The sequence below is a fragment of the Babylonia areolata genome, chromosome 30 (genome assembly GCF_041734735.1).
Source record: "Babylonia areolata isolate BAREFJ2019XMU chromosome 30, ASM4173473v1, whole genome shotgun sequence".
Lineage (NCBI taxonomy): Eukaryota > Metazoa > Mollusca > Gastropoda > Neogastropoda > Buccinidae > Babylonia > Babylonia areolata.
The window spans coordinates 20,967,114-20,969,613 of record NC_134905.1 but is presented as its reverse complement, the minus strand read 5'-3'; the positions used below and the strand labels follow the sequence as shown (position 1 = coordinate 20,969,613).

The following is a 2,500-nucleotide window of genomic DNA, read 5'->3' as shown; positions in this document are numbered from 1 at the left end:
TGTGTTCGCACGTCTGGCTAGACTCCACAAACGCAGTGCCCGGAGCGCACATCTCATAGAAGGTGTTGCTACCGTCACAGAGCAGGAAGGCGTGGCAGTCCCGAGGGTCCTCGTGCATTCCAGGGGGTTTGCCTTCACAGGAAGGGATGTTACCGATGGTAGCTGTGGAATCTGTGGGACGGGTATATAATGTATTTGTATTTCTTTTTTCTTTCTTTCTTTCTTTTTTTTAATTTTTTTTTATCACAACAGATTTTTCTGTGTGAAATTCGGGCTGCTCTCCCCCAGAGAGAGCGCGTCGCTATACTACAGCGCCACCCTGTAGAGAGAGAGAGAGAGAGAGAGAGAGAGAGAGACAGAGACAGAGACAGAGACAGAGACAGAGAGACAGAGAGAGAGAGAGAGAGAGAGAGAGAGAGAGAGAGAGAGAGAGAGAGAGAGCGTCTTGCATTTGTAATTCGTGCACACGATGGAGAAATATCATCATCATCATCATCATCATCATCATCATTGTCGTCGTCGTCATCACGGAGAATTGAAACACACACAGAGCGTCTTGCATTCGTAATAGTGCACACGATGGAAAAATATGATTTGTATTTATATTTGTATTTAAAACAACAGATTTCTCTGTGTGAAATTCGGGCTGCTCTCCACCAGAGAGAGCGCGTCGCTATACTACAGCGCCACCCTTTTTTTTTCTTTTTTTTTTCCTACGTGCAATTTTATTTGTTTTTCCTATCAAAGAGGATTTTTCTACAGAATTTTGCCAGGAATAACCCTTTTGTTGCCGTGGGTTCTTTTATGTGTGCTACGTGCATGCTGCAGACGGGACCTCGGTTTATCGTCTCATCCAAATGATTAGCGTCCAGACCACCACTCGAGGTCTAGTGGAGGGGGAGAAAATATCGGCGGCAGAGCCGTGATTCGAACCAGCGCGCTCAGATTCTCTCGCTTCCCAGGCGGACGCGTTTACCTCTAGGCCATCACTCCACTTTGAGGATGATAATAATAATAATAATAATAATAATAATAATAATAATAATAATAATAATAATAATAATGTACATTTATATAGCGCCTTTTCTCTCTAGCAGCTCAGGGCGCTTTATATGAAAGAAGAATATTACAAGTTACATAAATCGTTCATGACCACTCTTTCTCACCCCCCACCCCCCGACCCCCCCACCCCTTCCCCCTACACTCTCTCCCTTTCCCACTCTACATACATCCAAAGTGAGCTGACATGGGTAGTGATGGAGAACAAGGAAGCTGACAGTGCTTAGAGATACTTTTTAACTCTCTCCATACGAACGGCGAAAGAGACGACGTTAGAGCGTTTCACCCCAATTACCATCATCAAAATATTGCAAATGGAAGGCTCTTATACTGAAGAGGTGAATGTTGACAAAGAATACCACAATTCTGACGACGGAAGCTAAAGTTTGGGTCATTCAGACACCCACTGGACATCCGAGGGGTCTGTGTAGAGGAGAAGAGAGGACTGGCCGTACTGAGTTAAAAAGGATGAGTTTTTAGTGATGAGCGAAAAGCAGAAATTGAATCAGATGCACGGATATGATGAGGAAGGTTTTTTGTTCCAGATGTGAGGAGCAGCAAAGTAGAAAGAACGTTCACCATAGGGTATAATAATGAGTTCAGTTGAGTTCAGTTACTCAAGGAGGCGTCAATGCGTTTGGGCAAGTCCATATACGCTACACTACATCTGCTAAAGCAGATGCCTGACAGACAACGTCACCTGATTCAGCTTAGCCAGGCCTTGAGGAAGAAAAAAGAAGTGAAAAAATAATGAATGGTATATAATTCTCAATAAATAAATAGATAGATAACAAACAAATGAATGAATGAATAAATAAATAAATAAATAAATAAATAAATAAACGGATAACATAAAAAAAAGCACACGATGATAATGAAGGCACATAATGAACATAAGTTAAGTGCTCGAGTGTATTGGCTGGCTGTCTGTAGAGGGCTATGCATGCATGGGTTGTTTTTTTTTTTTTTGTAATGTTCAAAATACTTTTATTCATACAGTTTTTTTTCACATCGCACAAAACTGAATATTACTTAACACTACGGATACAATACGTCACATTAACTTAATGCATGACAGGAAGAAGAGGTGTAACAAGACAAAAGACATACACTGAAGAAGAACATACATGAACGATTCTTTTGTTTGTTTGTTTGACGGGCGCAACAGCCGAGTGGTTAAAGCCTCGGACTTTCAACCTGAGGACCCCGAGTTCGAATCTCGGTTACGGCGCCTGGTGGGTAAAGGGTGGAGATTTTTCCCGATCTCCCAGGTCAACATATGTGCAGACCTGCTAGTGCTTGAATCCCCTTCGTGTGTACACCGCAAGCAGAAGATCAAATACGCACGTTAAAGATCCTGTAATCCATGTCAGCGTTCGGTGGGTTATAGAAACAAGAACATACCCGGCATGCACACCCCCGAAAACGGAGTATGGCTGCC

General features: G+C 42.6%; 1 protein-coding gene across 1 annotated transcript in view; it reads right to left on the bottom strand.

Moving 5' to 3' along the window:
- LOC143275678 (uncharacterized) overlaps positions 1–2,500 on the bottom strand; it is an 8,541-nt gene that overhangs the window by 309 nt on the left and 5,732 nt on the right. The window contains exon 5 of the mRNA XM_076579967.1: positions 1–171. This exon is cut by the window's left edge and continues 309 nt beyond it. Coding sequence (XP_076436082.1) covers positions 1–171 — 171 coding nt within the window. The remainder of the gene's footprint in view (positions 172–2,500) is intronic.